Source organism: Vidua macroura, chromosome 15, assembly GCF_024509145.1.
Source record: "Vidua macroura isolate BioBank_ID:100142 chromosome 15, ASM2450914v1, whole genome shotgun sequence".
Lineage (NCBI taxonomy): Eukaryota > Metazoa > Chordata > Aves > Passeriformes > Viduidae > Vidua > Vidua macroura.
This window is the reverse complement of record NC_071585.1, coordinates 4,795,109-4,818,653: the sequence shown is the minus strand read 5'-3', so window position 1 is coordinate 4,818,653 and position 23,545 is coordinate 4,795,109. Positions and strand designations below refer to the sequence as shown.

General features: G+C 40.9%; 1 protein-coding gene across 2 annotated transcripts in view; it reads right to left on the bottom strand.

Moving 5' to 3' along the window:
- Window positions 1-23,545, bottom strand: part of SLIT3 (slit guidance ligand 3) — a 471,188-nt gene that overhangs the window by 106,448 nt on the left and 341,195 nt on the right. For both annotated transcript variants that reach the window (XM_053991145.1, XM_053991146.1), the window contains exons 13-16: window positions 22,048-22,191; window positions 19,429-19,592; window positions 5,996-6,146; window positions 4,788-4,862 (exon numbers count right to left, since the gene is read on the bottom strand). In XM_053991145.1, the coding sequence (XP_053847120.1) occupies window positions 4,788-4,862; window positions 5,996-6,146; window positions 19,429-19,592; window positions 22,048-22,191 (534 nt within the window). The remainder of the gene's footprint in view (window positions 1-4,787; window positions 4,863-5,995; window positions 6,147-19,428; window positions 19,593-22,047; window positions 22,192-23,545) is intronic.

Here is a 23,545-nt window from a genome sequence, read left to right as displayed (position 1 = left end):
CTGTGAATAGGAAATGAAAGAGATCAAGAAGCTATCAAGGTGACATTTTTCACACAGCTCACTTTTCAGTCACATCTTATTTACTTTATGGCTGAAGTTTATAATAATATTATTTCTGTTGATCTCATAACTTTAAGAGCAAGCTGGATTCTATTCAGACTTAACAGAAGCCTTCACCCTGCTGTACCTGCTGGGGCAATGTCAGCATTCCAGCTCCCCTCTGCTGAGTTACTGACACACCTTCCCATCTGGAAAACCCCTGAGCCAAGCCCAACCACGAGGGATCTGCTTGGTCTCACCTCCAACCCTGCAGTTTTATCATAAAACCAGCCTGCTCTGAGTGGGGTTTCCCTAGAATATTTCTGTCTGCTGGAGATGTGCTTGGAATCTTTAAGCATGTGTCAGGAGGAAAAGCCCAGTGCTGCTGCATTCCTCTGGAGGATGCTGAGAGGGTTTTTACAGCCTTTACCAATAGTCTGGCTGGGTTTGATGTGTGAGCTGTCTTCAGGAGCTGCATGGCACTGGAAGTCTTAAATACTCCAGACAGACAGTGAATTGCACCCAGTGACACTCCTGCACTCATCCAGCAGAGCAGACTGATGGCCTCCCTGTAAAAACCACACTGAGCCCAAATGCCACAAAGCACAACACACTCCTCAACCCCATTTCCAGAAAATAAATCTGTTTCTGTGTAACAAGTGACAGATGACTGCATTTGCCATGGCAAAATTCATGCTTAGGGGAAGGAACAACAGGTAACAGCTGTTTGCAAGGGCACAAACTACTTCTGCCTCTCCCAGAAACCTGATATCCTGGTTTTGAAACTGACCTCTAGTCCACAAACTTTATCATGATTCAATTTTATTTCACATGCAAAATGTTCAGATCCTGGTCTGACACTCCATACAGCTCAATTTAGCAGAAATACTTACAGTCAAATTAAGCCTCCAAAGGCAATTACATGCTGGAGGTGGGTTGGCAGTACCAGCTATTGGCAAGACAGCCTGACATTTCTTATAATAAAGACCATATTATACGTCACTTTGTAACTTTGGCAAGACTTAACTGAATGAACTGTTAGATGACCCTTTCAGGTTTTGAAGTAAACATTTTTCATTACTCTTGTTCTCAAGAGAAGAGATCAGTCCCCTTTCTCCCCAGCAGTGCATGAAGTATGGCAGTTCACCTTTCTGTTTTGAATGTGAGCTCATTGCTGATTTCTTTCCCTACAGAAACAGCTGCTGGGACCTCAGTGGGAATGGCCACTGAATTCCTGTAGGCACAGGGGAGTGGGCAAGCTCTAGGGATGGCATCTGGAGGCTACAGCCTCTGCCTGTGGGTCCCATTTCAGCAAGCAAGGGTATCTCTGTGCTCCCTCTGAGTCAGATACCTGGGGGGTTTGGACACTGAACCTGTCATGGCCAGGAGACCCCTCCAGGCTCCCACTGCTCGCTTCATGCTGAATTTGGTAGTTCCTGCAAGAAATTAACTGCTCCCTTCCACAAAAGTCAAAACTTCACCTCTGTGAACAGGGAGGTCTCCCCTCTCCATGCCTGACATGAGACCTTGATGTGCTGAGTGAGAAGATTTCCCACTGGAAGCATAATTCCCTGTGAAAGGCAGCAGATTCCAGCTCCCATGGCTGGAGGGCAGCAGGTCCTGGAGCCTTTTTAGGATACCCCCAAAAGTCCAAGTCCTGGAGCTGCTCCCACTCCTAAAGAACTCAGAAATGCATCCTTGTATTTCTCCTGCACTCCAGGCAGATTCAAAGTGCTCTTTGCTAACCACTGCAAAATATCAGCAACAGTCCTTGGAGGCTGAAGTCAGTGGGGTGGGACTTCAGCCTGATGCAAGATCAGGTAAGGCCATACAGTAAAAACACAATGAAAGCAAAACAGAGGTCACTGGAGAACCCTGGAAATTACTTCTGGACTGGATTTGTCCTGTCCAGAAGAATCTACACCAATCTTTTCATTCTACTGTAAAAAACATGAAACACAAAGAAAATTAATATTTAGGTTATGAAAATCGCATTATGTATCCTTATATGTAATTCTGCAGCTAATTATTGAAGTTGATTTTTTTAAAAAGGCACATTCAGATATGTTAACCTTTTAAAAACCAGCAGGGTAATCTTAGCTATTTCATTCCTAAGTAAAATGTGGCATCACATTGCATTATGTATCTCTGACCTTTAGATTTCTATATCAAGAATTCAATTTTGTTTTGCATTAAAATGTATTAAATCCTAGGCTGACACATCATACAATAAGGTTCAGCTTTGGAGGACTATTTACAGACAAATTACACCACAACAGCTAATTGCATATTAGAGGTGGGGTTGGTGCTACCACCTATTGCAAAGGTGTTCTGACACTTCCCTTTTTTCCCATCATTTTGACTTTTTCTGGAATTCTGCTGGAGCTTTACCAGCCACAGTGGAACCATGGCTCTCTGAAATGAAGTTTATTTCCCAAGTTCCTTGGCATGGATCCGTCAGTAGTCCTAAACTCAAGTGAAAGACAACCAGAGGACAAGCATTCAAATACCCTTCAGATATCCATATTACAGATATTCAGATTCATTTTGGAAAAAAAGAGTATTTCAGAGAAAAAATAAAGAAAAAAATATATTATTTAGGCTAATGCCCTTCCACTGCATAGCTCTGAGCTGTTTTCCTAAGCCTAGGAAAAAATTCAATTTCCAGACAGATTCCTCCACCTGCTGTTTGCCTTTAACACTTAAGCAGACAAGGAATACATGATGAGACGGAGTCAATACTGTCAATCAAATAATAGTTAGGTTTCTTGTCCCCTATACACACTAAAAAATGGGGATTTGATCAATGTTCTTCCTCTCTGATTTAACATCAGCAGTGCAGACCCTGTGCCTGACACTCCTGCCACACAGAGCTGCTGCTTTAGGACCATGAGCAGCAGCAATCCCATCTGAGGCACTCCCCACATCTCCCTTCTTGCTTGGTGGAGAGGGGCCTTTCATTAGAAGAAGGCTATTATTATTATTATTATTATTATTATTATTATTATTATTATTATTATTATTACTATTATTATTATGCCTAGTAAAGGTCAAATAATAACTGGAAGGAAAGAGGTGTTTGTTTGCTTGTTTCTTCCTGGTAACCCCTTCTTTTCACAAAGTGGAAGAAACAGGAAAGGAAGTTCAATCTGGCTTTCTAGGGATCAGGCCACTGAGTAAAGTTGTGGTTGAAATGTTGGTCTCCCCATATGTAAAACCACTGTTTTCAGAAAATCCCTGTAATTAAAATGAAGAAACTTCTTCAGAGCATCAGGTAGAACAAAAGAAATGAGCTCAGCTACAAGGATTTCCTGAAGAGCCTCTGCTTGGAGGCTGCCACTAAAACCCAGCAAGAGACACTTTGTAGGGTGCAGCTTCTTTTTGCCATGAGTTTGACTGGCTCCTGCACACCTCTGATCTCAGCAGCTACCAAGGACAGATAAAAGAATCTTTTGTTTCACAAGAAACAAACTCTTAAAAATACTCTCACAATGGCTTCATTTGTACCCAAATACAGCCCCTGTCGAGGCATCCCTCCCTCTGAGTGATAGATGAGGACAGGAGAGACAGCACTGTACTTCCCTACAGTAAGTTTTAAGTGAAAACAAATTATTCCAATTTTCAAAACATAAATCCTGAAGGTTTGATGAGGACAGATGCTTTCTAGCTTGTGCACACACTTATATAGCATGCATTTTTCATTCCTGTTTACTATCTACTTACACAGGGAACAGAGCACTTAACAATGTCAACATCATTTTCTGAGTGCACTGTAGCTACAAATTATTGATCATTCATAAAACATGAGGCAAATGTTTGTGATTAGTTCCCCAAGCCTGACGGGCTGTACTTACACAAATACAACCCCACCCCAAGCCTGCAGTGCTGCATCTGAAACTCTTGCAGAAATAAAAAGAATCCCACTACAGTTGCCTCCAAAGCCCCTGAGATGTCACAGGATTCAAATGGCCAGGAAGCTCCAGATGGCAGAAACCACGAGAAAAGAATGCAGAACAAATTTCCTGGGTTGGTTGGGTTCCCTAAATTAGCTTGATCCAGACAATAAAACCTTACTAAAAGCAAACAGTTAAATGAGACATTAGCAATGGGTCCATAGGGTTAGAACTTTAAATAACTTCAGAAGGATCCATTTTGAAGACTACCAGCAGGTATCTGACATATTATTCTCTTTCCAAAACACTGCTCATATTAAATATATACAATGCAGTGTGCCAGGACTGTCAGCAGCATTATAGAGCTATATTTGAATGACTGATCTATATGTTTACTAATTTATTCTCCTCTCTAAACCAATAATGATCACCAGAAGCTGCCATTGTCCATATCTTGTAATATTATTTTCCTTTGACTATCTGAAACAACCACACCACAGCTGGAAGCACACAATAAATTTGAGAGACAAAACCAAAATGCTAAATGTCATAATCATCTCCAATAATAAGCATACAGTGGAATAAACTCTGGGACAAAATTCCTGTCAGTCTCTGTGAGTGAAAGACTAAGAAATGTAGCCTTAAAAACCCACTGAAATGTCAGCCTAGGGGTCTTCATCTGTCAGTGTGGTTTAACTGTGCCTGTCCATCCAACAGGGAACTCCTTCAGTTTCATTAAACTCACATTAAAAAAGTGATTTCTACTACTGCAGTACTAAACTATAAAAAACTCATCCCTCCCTCCTTCCTTCCAATCCAAGGCTGCATGTATTCCAACAAGAAACTCAGACTTACATTTTCCTGAGGTTGGGCAATTTCTTGAAGAGTCCAACAGCTTCCAAAACAGAAATATCATTGTCATTCAGACGCCTGAGAGGAACAAAGGAAGAGATATTTAATGCTTCACAGATGTCTGCAGATACATCCCTGTGACATTCAGGGCTGCCACACAGAGAACCATGACCTTTGTTAAGCAAGGCACTCTCTGCCATCTCCCCCAGACTCCTACAGGTAAAAGAGTTTAGCTTTGAAGGAAAAGGGACACAGAAGACTATCTATAGTGAAAGATTAGGATGCCCTAAAGAGTGTCATGCCAGAGGACAGTGTCAGAGCCCCTTCATCTCCCAATGCATGGGATAAGGAATTATTGAGCTAGTCTGTTACACACAAACCTGTGCGTGACTGAACCTCTGTGGTGCATTCTGCTACATGCAATTGGAGATGTGGTCCATGTAGCCACAAGGGCTCTGATTTCAGGTCCTTTCCTATAAAAGTCTGCTGATCTTCAAAATGAATGTGAAGGCCGCTGTCTTGGCAGGCTTGGGATGTAAAATTCATTCTCTGATTGCACATAGCTCCATTTTGCTATGTAGAGTCTTTGCTGCGTTTCTGGATATCTCTCATGTTTTTTCTTGACTTCAGATCAATAATTTTTATGGGGTTTTAAATAGAATAAGTACAATAAATACAACACTAACACAAAAAAAGAAAATTCTGTTTGAAGGGGCTACTAACACAAGAAAAGAACCAGAATCTTCAGTTGCTAAGCAATAAAAATGTTTTCTCATGTTCAAATGTCTTGAAGTTACATTAGTTCAATAAAACCGGTTCCCCCCAAGTAGCAGGCAATGCTGAGATGGAATGAGCTCCTGTCACAGATCCACTCACATGGTTAAAACCATTTCTTAAATAAAAATGACCAGGTGCAAAGGCAGAGGACTCCAGGGTAGATTGGACAGGAAGGACACAGCTTGGGCCTGGCCAGCATTGAAGGAGGACACAGGGCTGGTGCACGGGGCTGTGGCTTCTATCTTGCCCCACAGCTGGCATAAATGCTAAGGAAATGAGAGTGGGGTGAAACTCTGAAATAAAATTAACTTTCCCATTTTCACACAGGGATAAAAATAGGAAGTGCCTTTAATTATCTGAGTCCCTTTTACAGCCTTTAAAAATTAGAGGAGCCGACAAGTGCAGTGGAACACCCCTGTCAGGGGCACACTTACAGGTCAGTGGTGTATTCAGGGAGGTGAGTGGGCAGCCGGGTGAGTTTTTGGTTGGAGCAGTCCACGACTGTTCCCTCGCAGCGACACTTCTCGGGGCAGACAAGGTCCATGAAGCACTTCCCAGTGAATTTACTCCTGTAATCCTCTGACCCTGCAATAAAAGGAAAATATATTCCAGCAAACAGTTGTTGATAACTGCAGTGACCAGAGGTACCATGGAATCCATCCTCAGCATTGCCTCCTGTCATCCCCCAGCTCCTGAACACAGTTCTAATACTTGCCAAGGACTGGTGCTCAGCAATTTTTAAAATTACTCCCAAGACTTGTCCCTGGTTTTTCACTCTCCCCTTAACAGACTAATTCCTTGTCTAACAAGCCTACCTGTTAAGGTATTTTCCAGCAAAGTCACTTTTTTTCCCATTTGGAATTTAGTTCAGCAACAAGGAAAAGGTATCTCATGAAAGAATTCAAATGACAAAAGACTTTTAAAGATACCATTTTAAAGTCACAAATGTTCAGACCTCAGCTATTAGAGCTGTTTTTCAGAGCAATCTTTTATTAGACAACCTTGTCAACTTTCCAACAATTAGATATCTTTATTAACTATGTTAAACAAACAGCAAAGGAAAGTAATAGCAGTTTAAATCATTTTCATTTTAATTAAGGAATGGGTAGAGCATACTTAGTGAGAAGCACTCCCTGATGTACCATTACACCGTGATTGCCAGACCTCTTTGACTGGGTTTTTGACCCATTCTAATGAAATGCTTTTCCAATTAGGCTCAGTGAACTAATCTGTCCTTTTCAGGTTTGGTTTTTCTCGTTTAATAGCAGCAGGTTGGAAACTCGATCTCGGTGTTTCAAGGAACCAGGAGGATTAATAAACGTGCATGTAAGCAAAGTGCTGCCAAACCCCCACCATGCAATTCCTGCCCACTCACTTCGTATTTCATAATGGAAGCACCAGAACCACTGCAGGAGCCCTGTGCAAGGCCCAGGGATCGTAATTACCGAGAAGCATTTTTCAAGTTTTCCGAATTTTTAAAAGTCAATTACAAGGCTTTCTCAGAGAGAGGAGCTGCACAAATGTTTTAAGAACTCAAAAACATCAACAAAAACTTAAACCCGAGCTGAAATTTGCTTATGGAGACTTGATGACATTCATCACCTGCTTCCCCTTCCTGACTGATAAATACACCACTGCCCATTTTATGACCACGCACTATTTTTCTGAGAGAAAAAAGACATTTCCTATATCCACTATTATTTTAATTTATATTATGCATTATCTCCACAGGGTGATGCATTGAAAACAAGCAATTCTACAGGCAATCTAACACTTTGATCCCACAGCCACACTTTGGTTTAGTTTTGTCATTCCAAGTTGGATTATGGGAACACTGACATACAGATTTGTACCTTAGTACTTCAGTGGTGCTAAATACTTTGCTGGTTTTCGTGCTTATTATAAATTATACATCTAAAGTGCAGCTTTGCTGACAGCACAGCACTTAAAGTATTAGAACCAGTGGGCATTTTAAAGCATTATAAAAAATACAGTCTAAGATTTTCCCCACACCATTATAATTTAAACACTTATCCTTTTAAAAAAAATCTAACATTTTATTTCCAGTCCTAGACATTCCAAGCTGGGTAGTCAGAATGTTTGGTTGTTTATGATTCCTTGGAAACAATACCAAAGACAAACAGTTGTCAGAACCAGAGTTTATTAAAACTGCTACAATTACAGAACACATTGAATAACCCACCAACAATCAGTGATCAGAAAGTGTCTTGGAAATCTCCAACTTAACCCTTGAAGAAGCACTACTAAATTTCCTAGTAAAAGCTTTTGTTGAAAAAAATAATCACAAACAACATGAAGTTACATAAGGCAAATATTTATTAAGTAAAATTTTTACTTATAATACAAGATTCACCTTCCCATGGGAAAAAAGGGATGGGTGAGTGGAATTCTTTATGAAGGAGAAAAAGCAGTGTATAATATTGGAGGGTGAAAAATAAGTGTTTGGTTTTCTCTCAAGCTTTCTGGCTGAACAAATAAAGAATTTTATCACACTTTGGCTTGGCACCCACTCTCCTGATGGTGAGGCACACAACTTTCCACACTGTAGCAGCTCTAAGAAGTTGATGCTGCCTGGGCATCTGTCCACAGCTACCACCACTGAAACAGGGAAAGGCCTCTCAGCTCAGCAGGAGAGGAAGGGAGCAAACATCATCCTCACACTCTTTGTTCATTCTCTCTCTCTTTTTTTTTAATTATTTTTCTTTTTCTTTCTTTTTCTTTTAAACAAGAGTTACTCAGGTAATCACTGAGTCAAAAGTAATCAACAGCCTGTATGTGCTCAGCAAGTACTCAGCCATCTCTTAGCCTGAGAGACAGCAGGAACCACCTGCCAAAGACTAGATAAAATTTAGTATTTGACCTGAGCCTTGAGATCACTTGGACAGGTGGCTGCTCTATTAAGATATTCCCATCTGGGATAGCAATGTGAAGTGCAGCCATCTGCTTGCAGAGCTGTTTAAGCACATATATCCATTCCTCCTGACTGCCAGGCTCTGGGAGAACACAACAGGACTCAGGAAGCACAGCTCACCACCACAGGCACAGAACACTTCTTTTGCACTATAAAATCATCCGAGGAAAGCCACAGAGAAGAGATGCAGGACAGAACAAGACCCGGGAGTCTCTAGCAATTCCCCAAATGAGGAAGAATTAAAGCTTGCTGTAAAAAAAGTAGTCAAGGCAACAGCAAGGCCTGTGTGTAACTGAGGGCAGTTGTAGTTATTTGATTTGTTAGTTACTCTGATAACATTTTTATTTCACAACCAATGTGACACTACTATCAGGTACTGTGATAACTTATTATCATAAAACAAACACATTGTGGCATTTTACAGAACAGCAGCACTGAGATAAAGAAACATCACATTTCCAAGTGCTCAAACATTTGTTGTGCCTTTCTGATACCCACATGGAAAATCAGGCAACAGAGAGAAATACCTTTTTTGTTCTCCTCTTCTTTTAAAGCATTGTTTAGAAAACCTGATTTCAGTTTTCAAAACTTAGCTTTGTCCAAAGGACTTAAAAGGAGCTCTGGAGGATCTGTTCTGCTACAAATCAGGCTGTCTCAAAAATGACCTGACACCTTCATTCTAGAAAATTATCCAGCTGCCTCAAATTTGGCGCCAAAAATATGACCATTGACATCAGCTGGTCTAAAACTTGAATGAAAAACCCAGGAATCTCAAAAGTTCTTCATACAACCACGAGATCACATCTCTCACAGAGAATAAAAAAGAAGTGCATTTTTTGGTCATAATTTCATATTGCTAGTGTTAATTTTTATCAGTAACTAAAGATAAAATCTAAGAATCCTGTATGTCCTTCTTTTGACAGCTCCACAATAGAGATGTGACAAATTTGCAAGACAAGGAATTATTTCAAGGTAAGAAAACTTCTGTGTGAGACTCTCAAAGTCCTTTATGAATAGGTGTCATTATCTCTGTGTAGGGGGGGAGTTAGGCAGAAGTATTTTGAAGATCTTGCCTAAGCTGTCAAAGCTAAAATGCCCATTTGGATTTGCTGACTCAACATTGCCCTCTGGAATTATTGGATAGTGGTGTTTCCAAACAGGCCATGTCAGCCATGTCATTTTCAATAGAGGAAAAACAATGCTTTGCAGACTCTTCTGAAGTTTTTTTTGCATTATATTTGTTCACAATGCAATGCCAGCACACTAAGAGCAGGTCTGAAGTTACAATGAGTGACAGGTGTCTTGTTGCAGAAATGGCATACGAAGTGTATCTTAAGGATTCACTGGACAGCTCAAACAGACAGATGCAGCTTACACTATGCACAAGGTAAGGAGACAAAAGTGATTTTTAATCTCTGTAGGTACGGCTAGAATCACCCTTGAATATTATCAACCAACAGAATGCCTGACTCCTTCATTGTGAGAGCAATTAAACAGATTAATTACTTAGAAATGGTTATTCTGCATGCAAGCCCTGTGGAAAGTCTGTGCAAACATCACTGTGGCTCCCTGGGAGCCTGGTTAGCAACACTTCACCAGTTCCACCGTGCGGAGAGGGAAAGGGAAAGGGAATCTCTCACCTTTTGATGCTTCTGCCCCAGCAGAAGTATCCAGGCATGCCATGCTGCAGGGAGTATGCAGCCTTCCATGGTGCTTGACAGAACCATGTTCCATTTGTATTGTTCTACCACATGGTTAGATCAAGCACAAAGGAAAACCCCATGGACAGCCAGAGTCAGAGTTAGGCAGCGCCAAAGAGAGAGGAGCGTTCAGAGGAAGCAGCATGGAGAAGCACAAGCTGAAGGTTCACGGAGAGCTGCTCTCCACTCCACCCATGCAAAAAGGTGCTGGATACAAGAGGTCATCCTTTATGCTACTGCAGGAACACCCTGGAGCACAATTGGGGTTAGTGAACACGAACAGAGCCCGGGCGAGTTCAGAGACAGAGCTGACACGACAGAAAACACTACCAGAGGAGTGCCCGCTGCTCCTTCCAGAGAGCACGTGCAGCTCCACCACACTGTGAATGCCCAGTCTACGCTGCTTTTTATTACTTACTCTCTCCTGGTGTCTCCTTTCAGTAAAAATGCCATTTAGGTTTGCTCAATTTATTTAAATGCAACCATAGAAATACCTCAGCTCATATTAATAACAGCAGATTCTGAGCTGATGGCCAAGCTCTGCCCTTAAATGCTCCCCAGTGCCCTTTGAGCCTGATTTCAGCTCCCAGAGGCCCTTCATGCTGGTGGCACTTACACTGACAATCTGGAATTGCCACTGCTTTTCTTTTCTTCTTTTTTTGTCTTCCTCTGCACTTCCCAGCAGAGTAGCACACACATGCTACTGCAGACACAGGCAGCATTTTGTTATTCTGTTTCTGAGCATATTTGTTGGGTTTTATACATCATTGGCTGATGGAAGCTGAGCGCTCTCTATTTCCGACATCCTGAATTATTTCAAACAGCTTTGTTCTTGTAACTCGTTCCTGCAACTTTGACATATAAAGCAGAACATCCAGTTCAGGCTTGACTGCTCCCACTGGAATAAAGCTCTCACTGACTCCACTGTCTGCAGAGCTGTGCCAGTGGACAGTGATTCTGAAAGTCACATCTCAAACGCTCTTGCAGGATTCCCAGATGAGAGAGGAAGTGGCTGTCCTCTGCAACTGCTCACAGTGTTTTGCTGGACTTCAATGAAGGTCAGTGCTTGTGCTTTTAAACACAAATCACTTTCCTTAGTAAGGGGTTTGCAGTGCCCAAAGAACAAAGTCAGCACCAAGCAGATTATTCATTACCTACACGGAGAACAATGCAAGTGCTTGAGCAGAGATGACAGATAATACAGCAGGGGTCTGTGCTTCCCCACTTTGCCATGACCCAGCACTGTTATGCAGAAAAGGCAACACTGAATTACTTGGGAACTTCAGGAAATAAGCACAGGGTTAACTGAGCCACCCCACACTGTAGGTTGGGTTCAGCAATGAAAGTAAGGCAATTTCATTTTGCAGTCTAAGAAATAAACTGAAATAAACTGAAGCAGTTTTTTAGGGGTACCTAACACAAATCTTCAATCTCCACAAGCTGCCAAACTAGCCAGAGTCTGAACTGATAAAAACATTAGATTAATTTTCTTCTGTGACTCATGCAATGTGGCACACAACCACATTAATTTTCTCGCCCGATTAATTCAAAGTATGCATAACCCTGGAATCCACACCTCATTTACTTAGAAATTATATCTATAACTAGCATTCTTGCCAATAATTTTGTATGGCTCCAGTGAAGAAGGATGTAGAATCCTATAGCCTTATTCCTACACTGCTTTAATAAAGCAGAAATTCTGGCCTGGGCTCTTCAAACAAATTAATTCACAGTACTCTGTTAAACAATGACAAGTAACAGTTCATATCTTCCAAATACTTTTATATTATATACTGATTTACAGTATTAAGTGGGATATCTGTAATAAAATCAGTAATTTCAGTGTCAATGAACTCTTTCAGTCCTGCTAGAAACAAATGCAGTCTGAGCTCTGCAAACACCTTCCTGAGACACCCCATGAGAATATTTTGAACAAGTCTCTATTCCTTTGCTGCACTAATTAAACACCACTTACAATAACTGCCTAAACTAATCATCAACTGCAATGAACGAGAGGTACCAGCACACAAAGAAATCTGTCCAAATCCTAATTTATGTCCCTAGAATACAGGAGAGCAGTAACACCAGGAAAGCACACTATTTTATAAATTACATTTAAATAAATTCCATAGGCCTTTGGATGTACATAAGATCATCCTGCATAAATGTCTGCAAAAAAGAAGTTGCAAAATGAAATACATCTCCAGCTATGTGCCAGCTTCCATGAAAACCCCTCCCTTTAGATTCTTTACACACAAGCAGCATTGTTTGGTTTCTCTTGGTGTTCATTCACTTCTTGTAATGCACGTTCTGTTAATCAGTCATTGAACCTGCAGTTTGTAAAGAATTTATACACAGGTCCCATCAGGCTGCAACACCTCAGGGGACTGCTGCACTCTCAGAATAGTCAGATGAAATATTTGTTGTCCAGCTGCAGCACCAACACCCTTGCACTGGTTTCAGCTGATGAGCTCTCTTCATGCCAGCACCTCCACAGTCATTTTCTGTATCCCACTCAAGTGACTACTACACAAACAAAAAGTGCTGCCTTAGCACCTCTGGTGTTGCTCAGCTTAACCTCAACACGTGGAATGGCAACGTCAGAGGAGAGCAAACTTTGTCCCACTTTAATTTTTGAGGTTAAAATGAATCACTCAGCTTTCTAACATAGTAAATTAAGAGGACAATTCAGATCTCAAGGGAGGAATCTACACAGCCCTGCACTCTGCCTGCATGGGGAATCCAAGACAACTGTGATATTTGGATGCCTAAGTGGTACAGATGCATCAGTGACTCAGGAATCATCCTCCCTCTTCCCAGTGCCTCTTTACTGTAATTGCAAATAAGGATGCCGGTGGGTAACAAAGCTGTTCAGATATTTTGCTTTTTTGAAGACTACTTCAACTCAAAAATAAAATGAAGCAGAACCTAAAATAAACTTTCTAACTGAAACACGTCAATTTACTTTCTTATTAAGAACCATACTCTCTGCCAAACAGACCCACCTGTTTTATATTAAGCTTATGCTTCCTTGAGTGAAATGGTTTCCATTCTTTCCCCCCACTGCAGAACCAGAACCCTTCACCATCGTGTTCTTCACAGGCTAGTGACGGCTCAGAGTAACTGACACAAATTTTAACACAAAGATCTGAACTGCTATCAAAGATGTGCAGGAAAGGGAGGACTATAATCAGTATCCAGCATATTGTCAAATTAATTTAACAACAGCAACACTTCCACAGTACAAGGGAACCCAGCTCCATTACTATTAGTCATAGCAGTTGTATTGTGTTCTCTAATGACTTCAGCTTCAGGAAGAATTCATGAAAACCAAAGCCCAAATATACTCAGTTTCAGTGTACCATGAAAAATTCATATTCATAATTACAAATTCATATAGCATTTAATCTGCAGGTGATTTATTGGTGTTAAACAACCTTCCATTCAGATAAGAATAATTCCTATGCACCACAAACATATCCTCAGTTTTGGCATACTCAGAGGGCTTCTGAAGGTAGTTCTGCTGAGTCTTTGTGTCTTTCAGGGGAAAAAAGGGGTACAACACACAGAATTTAACTGAATAAAACCAAAACATACAGAAAAGACCCCAAACTAAACCAAACCAAACCATAGACAGAAATCTGAATGCAGTTTCTCAAATCATAACCAATGTTTTTTATTAATTTCCCTCACAGCAGGGCAAAGCCATGGTGAGAAAAGTGCTGGAGCTTGGCCTCAGATGAGATTTCCCACTAACATCAGCAGGTCTGGAGCACACAGGGCAAACCCAGAGGCTCTCAGGGTCTGGGGTTTGCTCAGGAGCTTCTGGAGCCCCACACACCATGGGCAGGATCATCACATCCCAAAAACATGTCCCTTAGCACTGCAACAAGGCAGACAGGAGCAGGTGGGTACCTGTGCTTTCCATCAAACAGATAATGCTAAGGGCAGGAGCAGGAGCCCATGGTCTGTAAATGACTATTTGCTTATTAAAAATGAAAGGAATTTACAAAGTTGTCATCTGAGTGATTGGCAAATTACAGGAACAACTGGAGAGTGTTTCAATCAGATAAATGATGTAAGATCTGGGTTAAATTCACCCACCTTTCATGACTTTTAAACACTGGTTGAGGAATAGCAATGCATTGCAGCTTTCAGTCTGAGAGCTCAAAAATCTTAAATAGTGTTTACACATGACTAGGAGCAGAGAAGGGGATAACCCCAGGAGTCCAAGGGACATGAAATGTGTGAACTGTCACAGGAAGGGACACAAAGTCCTGACATGCAGCCTGTGCTCCCCTGACTCCATCCATGGCAGTTTTGAGCTTCTAAAGGTGCAACAATGCAGAGAAGAGAAAAGGAAATTTGAGGTGATTACAAGAAACAGCAAGTCTGTTCCAAAGCAGACAGGCAACCTGAGGAAGGTGAGTGTGTACGAAGACAGAGACTGGAAAAGAACATAAAGAATTAGGAGAAAAGCTGCAATTAGTGAGAAGAGGTTTTATCAAATGCCTTTGAGAATAACATGAGAGAAATTACATTAGCCCTAGATATGCCATTTTTGGACCCAAATGTACCAAAAAGGCTGCCTCTGCTTTGGGATGGGTTAACAAGAAGTAGTGTCCAAAAAGGAGAGAATAATACTGGCAGATGGTTCATTTTCCTCCTCCTGTTCTCCCCTGTCCTTTTCATTGGATAGCACTGTCTGGAACTGAAGTTGCTAATTAAAGGCAGTTAGACACAATGTATGCAGGAGGAAGCAATACGACAGGCTCACTTCAGAGTATTTCAAATAGCAATCTTCTTGATAAAAGTCTTATTTCTAAGAATTAGAAGATAAAGAGCTTTTGTGATATGATGTTTGTAGAAACACATTGCTTTGATCATTATCAGAGATAGTTTGTGTCAGTACAGCAGGTGGAACTTTCATCGCTTTTGAAGTGCACAATATACTGAAAATGCAAACATATCACAGGGAGAAATAGATATACAGCTGAATGCAAAGGCAATTCTTTCCAAAAGCTATTTCATACACAGTGTCACACAGCAATCAAGGAACCTGCCAAGTCTTGAAGTGACAATAAGCTACCACAGAGACAACACAATCTGCTCATAGATTCATTTCCCGTACTCCTAAAGCCCAGTGCTGCCTCAGAAAACAAAACTGCTCTGTAGTGAACATAATCAAATGCTTCTGGGCAGGATATTTGTGTTGATCTTTTTCCCCCTTATTCATATTAAGAATGGGAGCCTCCAGTGACCTAAGGCTGCCAAGTGCCATTGGATCCTTAGGTGGTCAGAGTGAGCAGATGTAGCCAAAAAGAAAATGATCATCAGAATTTCTCTGTTGCCACTGAAAATGACAGTATCTCCCTTTTCTAAACAGAAGAGAGAGAGAGAGAGAGAGAGAGAGAGAATTAGTCACAGTCTGTACTTATGATTTCTCTTTCAAGAAAACATCTCAGATTTTTTAGTCTCAGATTGTATAGCTGTGGGGAGACAGTTGGGCAAGGGGGAGATTTGTTATTATTGTGGTGCACTGCACCAAATGGAAAGCAAAAAAATCACAGAAAATAGTATATATTGCAATCTGAAGTTTAAACATATTTGATGGTATAGTCAAAAGCTTTGCTGGTCTCTCAGCCCTGGGCAAAAATATGTCCTGTTCCCTGCTGTTCCTTCATTTCATGCTATAATGCTTCCAATTCTCCTTTTAAAAAGAATTATGTACATTATCTACCTGTTGCACAGAAGCTCCTTCCTATGGCCACTCATAACCTTTGCAGATGTTGCTCCATTGTCATCAGTAAAAGCTCGAGTCATTAGGTTCTGTGAGGAAATAGTATCTGGGGAAAGTGGCTCAGTTGAAAGAACTGATCAACTGAAAAAAGAAGGGAAGTACTTCAGGCTAGATGCTATTGAACAGGATGGTGGGGACCTGCGATGAAAAGTGAAGGAAAGAGCGTGCAGAATGAAGTTTTGTCTTCACAGTTTCATTTAATTATCAAATACAGCTCTATTTAGCCCATCTGTTTCTGTGTCCTCTTGACATTTCCTTCTTGATGCTCCTCTGCCACTTCAGGCTGATGAAACTTCAAATACCTCAGCTTTTCTCCCCCATTCCTGCTAACCACTCCTCTCTTCTAACCTTAGTGAAAAATCACTTCCCTTTGTTCCTTTAATTTACTGAATGGTCACTTTTTTTTTTTTCTCATATAAGGTCCTTTCTCACAGTCCCCTTTATGATCACAGAATCATAGAATGGTTTGGGTTGTAAGGGACCTTAAAGCCCATCCAGTCCCACCCCCTGCCATGGCCAGGAACACCTTCCACCATCCCAGGGTGCTTGCTCCAAGCCCCAGTATCCAAACTGGCCTTGGGCACTGCCAGGGATCCAGGGGCAGGCACAGCTGCTCTGAGCACCCTGTGCCAGGGCCTGCCACCCTCCCAGGGAAGAATTTATCCCCAGTATCTAATCTAAATCAACCATCTTACAGTTTAAAGCCATTCCCCCTTGTCCTATCACTACGTGCCCTTGTCAAAAGGAATGTGGAAGACACGCAGACCACATCAGGACAACTTCAGAATTTTATGACTTTAAAACTGTTCTTTTCCCTGATGGCAAAGTATTAAGCTCTCCCAGGCTTAGCTACTCCTGGGTGTGATCCTGACACTGCCTGAGTGCCTCTGCTCCCACAGAGCCCAAACTTTCTGTGCATCCTCATCTCTTCTCAAATGTCAAAGACTGTGTGATGATAAAATCCCTCACATTCCCTGTGTTTTCCCCTCAAAAAACATCTTTCTGACCATTGACATGTACTAGATATATTACACAAATGACATGAATATACCAGGTTCCTGAAAAAAGTACCCTTTGAGAGAGAGATGCACATTTACAAAAGAATTTAAAATGAAAAATTGTTTTCTCATACACTGAGCAGAAGATGTAAAAACTAGAACAGAGAATCCTGAAGAGAGTGAGGACAGGGACAAGTTACTAAGCCTTGCCATCCCAGCAGGATTGTGTCATCCCTGGATGACACAAAGCACTGCCCAATGCTCTAAATGAAGATTCATACCTCATGGACATTTCTGCACAGAGGCGTGCAGTGTTAGATCCTGGGATGAAACACATTCCTCAAAATGAAAACATGGAAAATTCCTGCTAAATGCCAAGCCTGAAGTAGCCATGATTCAAAGGGACAAGTTGAGCAGAACAGGTGCCAAGGATGTCTGGTCCCTGGATTGATTTACAAGCTAAGATTTTCTAAACCATTAGATGTTCCCTGTCTCATGTGAGCAGACAGCAAGTCGAGTTCAATGTATCTCATCACCATCTGGAAACTCTACAGGCAAGGATCTCTTCTCTATTGAGCTTTTGAACAGCATTAGTTTTCATCCAGCTGAAATCTTTGTTCTGAAGCTGTTCAATCCCTGCTCTCCACCTTCATAAGTCAGGTTTATGCTTTTTCCATGTGGTTTTGATATAGATGTAGAGCTGGAGACCCAGGGAAAAACAGCCTAATGCCTCAAGGAAAGGACCCCCAAGATAAGAACTCACACAAAATATTATTCTCAGCATCACCAGGTACTGAGTTCTGCACTGTAGCTTCTTAGCTATGACCTCTCCTAAATGGTGTCAGCTGGTGTTTGCCTTCTCCATTCGCCTGTACCTTTGTTCAAAGCATGCATGCACACACATAACATTAATTCCTCTAGCCCATTAATAAAAGCAGAAGAAAATAACAATGGCAAATTGGGTACAGGTTTATACAGATCTGTTTCTGCAGGCTGCTTTCCTGTGTAAGTTATATTTATGCATTTTCATTTCCAGTTTATTTAAATATGAATATTACTGGCTAATTACATTGTTACTATGATGGACACAATCCAAAAACCTAGATAAAATATGTCATAATTTCAGGCCTGATTATAAATGTTGTGGCTTGAATCACAAGGGATTGAAGACCTTAACAAGCCTGCCCAAGAAAAGCTGACTGCAAATGAAGTTATCTTTATTTTCTTTCCCCCATAAAGGGAAGGTTTAGCTCAGCATGTTGCTCACAGAGATGCACAAAGCACAACGGCTGGTTTTGGGCTGCTGCCACTCAGCTTCATGCTGCATCCCCATCTAGAGCCATTCATCTTTTACCACCAGGAACACAATTAATCATGTTGCTTTTCAGAGGAAAAAAAGAAAAATCATAGTAATTTTCATAGAAAACACCACAAGGTACTTCATCAATAACAGTCATTTTTCTCCTCAGTACACACTAATAGATTTGCTTACTGAAACCTGCTTGTCTTAACAGTATACAAAAATGTAGTAATCCAAAATAGATATAACCAATATAATCAGTAGGAAAACCACATGAAGGAGTAGTTATCTGCTTAGTTGTGCTGCGAAAGGCAAGAAATATCCTTTTAATGACACCTGAACTATAAATAAAAAATAGATAAGATTAAGAAAAAGCTGTTTATGTTACTTCGGAGGTTAATTTCAGGTAGAAACATTTTTCTATTTCATTCACAACACAAAACCTTTGCCTAAATTATTATGCACCTTTTGATTCAAAGCTTGCTGAAACAAAAAATCTTACCAACTTTGATGGCAATTTTAGAAGTTAGTGTGTGTTACTTATGGATGTAAGGAAAATGAGTGTATGAAAGCACATGAATCGATGCCATTCCCTCACCCCAGATTCACTCCCATCCCAGATCAGAAATGCCCACTGCCGGTTGTATGAAAACCTCTCATACTGTTCTCAGCCTTTTAGGTGTGGGAACTAACTTGAGCTCAGCTCTCATTAGGTCAGTAGAAGCTCTGCTTGAATACAATTGACAATCCTGTCAAAATAGAACATTTCTCACATGGATTCACATATATTGTCATTGTTTTGGTTAAATATTTAATAATTTAGTATTTTTCTACGATTAAACATCACAAGCTTTTATCTTTTTTTCTTTTTGTTTTTAAGAGGAGACAGCTATAGACCACCGTGGGTTTTTTTATTTTTTTTTCTTTCCTTTTTTTTTTTTTCTTTTTTTTAATTTTAACCCATAAGGTAATTGCCTTTCTGTCGAACTAACCAAATTTCCCCAAATTAAATTTCCAAAGATGCTCCCTAATATCCATTACAGCAAACACTGTCCCGCAGATTCGATTAGTGGGCTCTCTGGACCTGCTTATCCCCGGACGGGGAGCGCAGCAGAGGCTGGATAAATGAATTATTACCTGAGCAGCGGAACTTCTTGCTCTTGATCTGGCTGATGCGTTTGTTGGCAAGGCGACGGGGATTGCTGCAGCGAGCGCCGCTCGTCTCGATCGGATTATCCTGCAGGTAATCAGCCAGCCACTTCAGATGGCAGTCGCACACAAATGGGTTCTGAGCTAAATGTCTGCGAGAAGGATGGCATGTTTAATCAGGAGTGACCTGTGACACCGTGCTCCAGCACTGGTTTGTTTTTTTTCTTGGTTTTTTTTTTTTTTTTTTTTTTTTTTTCCACCAACGCCGAAGCTGAAGAGTGGACTAATTGAATCGGCTCCTGGAAAAAAAAAAAAAAAAAACCAAAAAAAAACCAAACCAAAAAACCCACCCCAGGCCTGGCGGAAGCCGCACGGAGCTGCACGTGAATGGGAGAACTCTGCGAGCGCTCACATTTCGCAGCTCATTAAGCCTGCAGCAAGTCCTCACACAGAGGAAACAAAAATTAAGACAGCAAAGCCCCCTTTAAAGGACGCAGAAATGCACCTTACCTGAAGATCATTTTGTATCCTGGCTTGAAAGAAATTTTATCAGCAAGCTCAAAATGTGAATTAGTAAAGCACCTTGGATCTTTGGGCAAAAAGCAGAAGTGGTCCAGAATCTTTTCACAAGAGTGAAATTAATAGTTACACATGCTCGTCATGTGTAATAGTACTTCCTTTGTATGTATTTTTTCCTGAAGCAAAAGGATTTAATTTAAAGACTGAAATGTTTAGGCAAGGTACAAGTGCACTTTATCCTTCACCAAAATTTGCTCAACTTGTTTCCTATGAAATTGGAAATAGGTATTATAGCATTGATTTTAAGTGGGCATTTAGACTTTGGTTACAGAAATCTGCTGGAGAATCTCAGAGAGAAAGTGTTTTTCTGTTGCTGTTCTGATTTATTTTGCTTGACAAAGCTGAGCACTATATCAGAAGAGTTTGCCAGGTCTTTCCCAGAGCCATGTTCTAATCTCACTTCAGCTAACTTGCATCAGTCCCTCTGACCTCCAAGGGAGCAGAACTCAGCTCTCCAATAACTGCTAAAGCAGGTTAAGAAAAGACAGATGTTTCAATTTGGTTTGGACAGAGGTATAAGGTTATAGCCACACAAGAACTCACTCTGTTACTGTTTTTGCACTTGTAGAAACTTCTTTTCTGTTTGCAGTTATATTTATGAACTGCCACTGAACAAAATAAATGTAAAATACAACAGGGCAATGGCTGTTCAGGACTGGGGAGAGCACACAGAGCAAAAGGGCCTGAGGAAACTCAAGATTCCTGTTGCAGTAGAGCCATTCCTGCTGTGAAAGGTCCAAAGAACAAAGAATCACATAAAGACACAATTTGGGTCTGGTTTTGCAGCTCTAGAAAAACACAGAAGATGTCAATCACTTGGAGCATTACAAATGGGAGCATGAATCAAAACTTTGTGACAAAGTCTCTTGGTGTGAAGCAACAAAGTCCATTCTAAGCAAGGGCCACCAGGAACACCAGCAAAACCCTATGAAAACCAATGGGAGATGTCCACACCTTAGGGCTATAAACATTAAAAAAGCTTGTTGTTTAACCTGACAAACCTTACATACCTCTGTAAAAGAACCCTCTCTGTGGCCCCAGTTAATGTGTGTACGTACACAGCAAGCTGCAGCAGCAGAAAGCATGGTAGAGCTGCGGGGGCAGGACTGGGGCTTGTTGTACATGATTATTCCAATGCCTTAATAGTTTGCAGCAGTATATACTGGCCAAATATATGTTGGAAATTCAGGTTGTGTTTGCAGCTGCCTGAGGACGTGGCAGAAATTCTGCTGCAAGAAATCAAGTTCATTTGTATACGATTTAAAACATTTATACAACTAATTCAGCCAATGTATTCCCAGTATAAAAATATGCATTTGCATAAAAAAATTGCAGTATTATAGTGTGTGTGTGCATAGATACTGCAGTATGTATATATATATAACACCCATACATATTTTAATACTGGAATATGAGGCTGCCAACTCCAGCTCTGAAGGAGTACTATTTACCTTATTATCTTATTACTCACAGCTTTAGGATGAGACCTTCTTCTACAAAATATTGAATCATTTCTGTATTTTTGCTTCTGATGCCTATTCTAATGCCTCCAAATTCAAAATTGTTTAGTGGATTTTCTTAATGGATCAAATAATACAACATATCATTCCCCTTCAGTGGAATGTCAGCTGAAATGTGGTTACAGAAGTCACGAACTGCACAGCAGGACTCAGACCCAGGCAGGAGAGATGCCAACTCATTGGCTCATTAAAAACTGTTAGGCAATGATCCTAATAGAATGTGCTGTTCATATCTTATCCAGAGTCAAATGCACACATTATCTCCCCAACAAACAGCCTGAGCTTCACACAGCTCTGACATTTCTGTCACTAAGGGCAGGCTGTGTCGATCCTGCCCTTGCTGAACTGATGCAACACTTCTTCTTGCTCCTTTTCTCTCAGTGAGGAAAGGAGGGGCTGTAGCACACGGATGTCTCTTCCAAATTGTCTTAATGTCAGATGCAAAGACAGGCAACGTTTTTGGTGGGGAAAGAGAGAGCAGTCACTTATGCTATGCCTGCATACTCACAGAGTCTGGATCGATCGCAGAGGTGCAAAGAGCCCCTTGCTGACGGTCTGCAGTTTGTTGTCATAAAGAGATAACAGTTTGAGATTATGCAGACCTTGGAACGTGTTTACCCTCAGGCAGTTGATCTTGTTGGCATTGAGAAGCCTGAAAACAGAGAAAAGGTTTAGAATTCATTAATCTTTTAATAATCAAATAAAGATAGACTGGACTTTGGGGTTAAATCTAAAAAAATATATTAACCTAGTCACCAAAGATAAACCATGCATAAAGGCTTCGCTTGCCTGTTTCATTTAAAAGGTGAGAAACTCACAGTGAACAGGAGTGCTCTCATAGCTGGGGAATATACAGACGTATAACAGTGCTAGCCATCTTAAAATACTTACAAGCTAGGGGGCTGTGGGGGTTATATGCCTAGCCCTCTCCCAATTTACTCAAACTTCTACACAAATATTTAAGGGAGGCTTCAGCTTAATATACACAGGAATAAAAATTACTCCCCCTCTTGCTATTCCATGTACACACAGCCCACAATGAGAAGAACCCTTATTTTTCAATTTTCTCTACCAGCAGCTGTCTTAAGTCTAACTGAAATTCTGAGAGTTTGAAATAATTTGATAAGGAGTATAGGGTTAGTGAGTTAGGAGTGCAGTGTAGGTTAATTTGATAACAGAAGATTAAAAAGATGTTTCTCCTGAGAGACAAAAAGAGGGAAGTGTAAGGTCTGGGCTAAAACCTACTGAAAGGAAACCCAGTTCACACCCAAGGACAGCCAGGTAGGGGCCCAGGCTGCCACAGGAACTGCGTCCTCAGTCCCTGTCCTTAGAGGTTTTCAAAGTGACACCAAATAAAGCCATGAGCAACCTGCCTGACCTGATAAAGTGGCTCTGCTTTAAGCAAGGGCTCCTCAGACTATTGTTATGTGATCACTCAAGGTCCCTTCCAGCCTCTACTGTCCCACAGTTCTATGAATTCCAGTCACACCAGAGACCTGTGCAGCTGTGGAAAAGCAGCACAAAGGCAATTTAAATACTATTTTAAAAAACCATATTTTACAACTACACAGCAACCAGCTGGTGGGATTGATCAGTTCAGCAAGAAAATCTTGGACAGTGTTTGTGCAAGTTTTCTTAGCTCATCCATCCAGAGTTCTGCCCCATGTAAATAAGTATATACAAACCCAACAACAAGCTGCATCTCCTGCTGAGACAATCAAACACAAGAACACTTAATTTGTCACTGTCATCTGCATAGGTGGTATCCTGCACTTAGAAGGGAAATAAGCAGGAAATTACCTATTCTTAGCAAAGTGAAAATCCACATCTTTTGACTACTACCAAGAACTACTGAGAAAAATGGTAAACTGCAAACAGTATATGTTGTTAACTCAGTTCTCTTGAGCACAAAATTCTTCCCTTGTCAATGAATTTAAAGAACTAAATATTGCACCTATGTGGCTCTCTGTGAGGCAGCACACTAATACGAAAACAGAAGACAAATA